The sequence below is a fragment of the Loa loa genome (genome assembly GCF_000183805.2).
Source record: "Loa loa unplaced genomic scaffold supercont3.172, whole genome shotgun sequence".
Classification (NCBI taxonomy): domain Eukaryota; kingdom Metazoa; phylum Nematoda; class Chromadorea; order Rhabditida; family Onchocercidae; genus Loa; species Loa loa.
The window spans coordinates 30,980-33,388 of record NW_018108352.1 but is presented as its reverse complement, the minus strand read 5'-3'; the positions used below and the strand labels follow the sequence as shown (position 1 = coordinate 33,388).

At 35.1% G+C, this 2,409-nt stretch overlaps 1 protein-coding gene across 1 annotated transcript in view; it reads left to right on the top strand.

The window, feature by feature from the left end:
* LOAG_18005 (hypothetical protein) overlaps positions 1–2,205 on the top strand; it is a gene marked incomplete at both ends in the record, with an annotated part of 5,000 nt that extends 2,795 nt beyond the window's left edge. The window contains 5 exons of the mRNA XM_020450675.1: positions 355–551; positions 909–975; positions 1,425–1,576; positions 1,846–1,950; positions 2,075–2,205. Of these exons, the coding sequence (XP_020305615.1) occupies positions 355–551; positions 909–975; positions 1,425–1,576; positions 1,846–1,950; positions 2,075–2,205 (652 nt within the window). The remainder of the gene's footprint in view (positions 1–354; positions 552–908; positions 976–1,424; positions 1,577–1,845; positions 1,951–2,074) is intronic.
* Between the last annotated feature and the right edge of the window lie 204 nt (positions 2,206–2,409).

The window sequence follows — 2,409 nt, the reverse complement described above, 5'->3', positions numbered from 1 at the left end:
TATACTATATATATATATATATATATATATATATATATATATATATATATATATATATATATATATACGTGACTGGTGATTAGCACAAATTAGTTTTTTTATAATTACAGTGACTAGCCTTTGTTTTATTAGCAGAAAGTTCGGTCGTTTTTAGTTCACGATATCGCTAGTTCTTTTTTGGTCTATTCATCTCTTTTTTCTCTTAAAAATTATGCTAACTAACATTCTGGTTACAGAACCGTCTGATAAACAAGTGATCACGATATTATGTTTAAAAAAATTATTTGCCTCACAAGCTCACATATGGAATAGCTAAATATATCTGGAAACTGTGCTTAAGTGATCACTGTTTAGGGCTCGTGTGTTCGTTGGTAATATGAACACAAATGTCATCACGCGAGACGACATCATCCGACTTTTTAGCGCTTATGGGACTCTTTTGGGTGTCACGGTTTTTAAGGGATATGCTTTTATACAGTATGGTACCTCAACGGAAGCGGATCTTGCAGTAAGCGCGCTTAATGGATACAGCTGGAATGGTTCCATACTTGGTAAGCTGGTGAAATCAGATTTGCTGCTTCTGTAATCATAAACTTCGTGGCGCATGCCCTTCGCATTATATTGCTTGTCTTTAGGGTCATTTATTGCAGGTACACTTGGTTATAGAAACTTGCAGCATTGAAAATATTTACTTGTTAAATCTTCCACAGATAAGACTGTTTTTCATGGTAGTTTTTTTCTTTTTTTTTTTTGTATTTATCTCAGTTTTTACCAAAGGAAACTTCAGCCGCTTCTGCACTCCATCCAGTTTTTCATTGTCCATATTTTTATCCACTTACCTACGTAGGTTACATCATGCCGGGAAATTTTTTTTTGCTTTTTTTCATATTTTTTATAATTTTTCATAGATGTGAAGCTCGCCATTGCTGGAATGAAATCGCACAACGTTACATCGACTGTTTCAACCTCTAACGGGTATTTTTTCCAAAAATTTTTTTTGTCGAGCGAATAGAGCGGCATTTGTCCTCACAATGCATTTTAGGCTTTTCTTGTTTTTGACTTTTTGCAGGGCGTTGTCTTCATCTCCATTTAATGTTTTTACTGTAAACCGAAAGAGACAGTTTGAAATCTGGATTGTTTTCTATTTAAGGCTTTTTATGAAATTTTCTGGTACAGTTAAAGTAAGTTTTTGCTCGCAAGTTTTTGTGTGTACTGAGAAGCGTGGAGCTTCCAAATTTAGTTGATAATTTGCAAGACACAGTTTCTTCTGAACTCATGTTTATTTGGTCACAAAAATTCTTGGTTCTGCAATTTATTTTGGGATTTCAATAAAAACAGTGTAAAATTCATTTTGGAAAAGTTCTGAAGGTAAGTTTGCTCAGTTTTTTCTAATCCTGTTAGATTAATTACTTATTTGTCTTCAGGGTGAAACGTGGCGCTGAGAACTTTTCCGGTAGCAGTGCAAATGCAAAAAAAGAGCGTCTTGATGATTATGGGAAGGCGGCAGCGCAGAACAATCGAAATCGGCAAACCGCAGCAACAGATAGCACGGAAAGTCGAAATTTATATGAAACCGGTAAATATAATAACATTAGGTGCCGCGGAAAAAAGCTAATATCAATTATCAAAGGTACCAAAAGAAAAAACTGCCAAAGGCTTTTGGATATGAGGTGGGGCACACCATTCCACAAATGGGATGACCATGTTATAATCCTGATCCTGGAATTGTTTGGAAAATAATTTTCTCTATAATTTTCTCTTCCTCGTTCACTTGAACTTGCAGTATTATGTGTCTAGCTAAGGAAATATTCAGCGTTTTGGTTTTACATTGTACATCCTTTGCAGGTATGCCTGATACATTAATATGCGGTGGATGTCGTTTTGTAACCAGTGATTTTGAAGACTTCAGAGAACATCGTAAATCTGCCTGCCCCATAAATCCTGTCGATGGTTTGTTTCTCATAACATTTTGATAGATTTTTAAAGAAATTTGTGGGGTACGTATTCAAGTGTAGTGGTAAATTGGATCATAACTATGAAGTAATCTCTATAATAAAGCATCAGGTTTTTTAAGGTGAAGTGGAAAATGAAGAAATGAAGTGGCAATGTTCAATGTGTGATGAAGTTTGTACAAGCGGAGGAGCACTTATTGACCATGCTCTCGATAGACACAATATTCGTCTGCTAAAGAATGGCACTGAATAAAACATCCCCTTTTGTACCTGCTGTGAATTTTGGTGTTTCATTAAAATTCAAGGAATCCATCCTGTTTGTTGTTGTGTACTTCTGACCAGCTTTTTTAAGAATTTTTGCTCTTTATGTGAAAATAGGTGATTTATATGTGTTTGTTCTGTACTTATTTTCCTGGTCTCAACATTAGGCAAGATCCGGTGTTCAGGAAATTTGCAT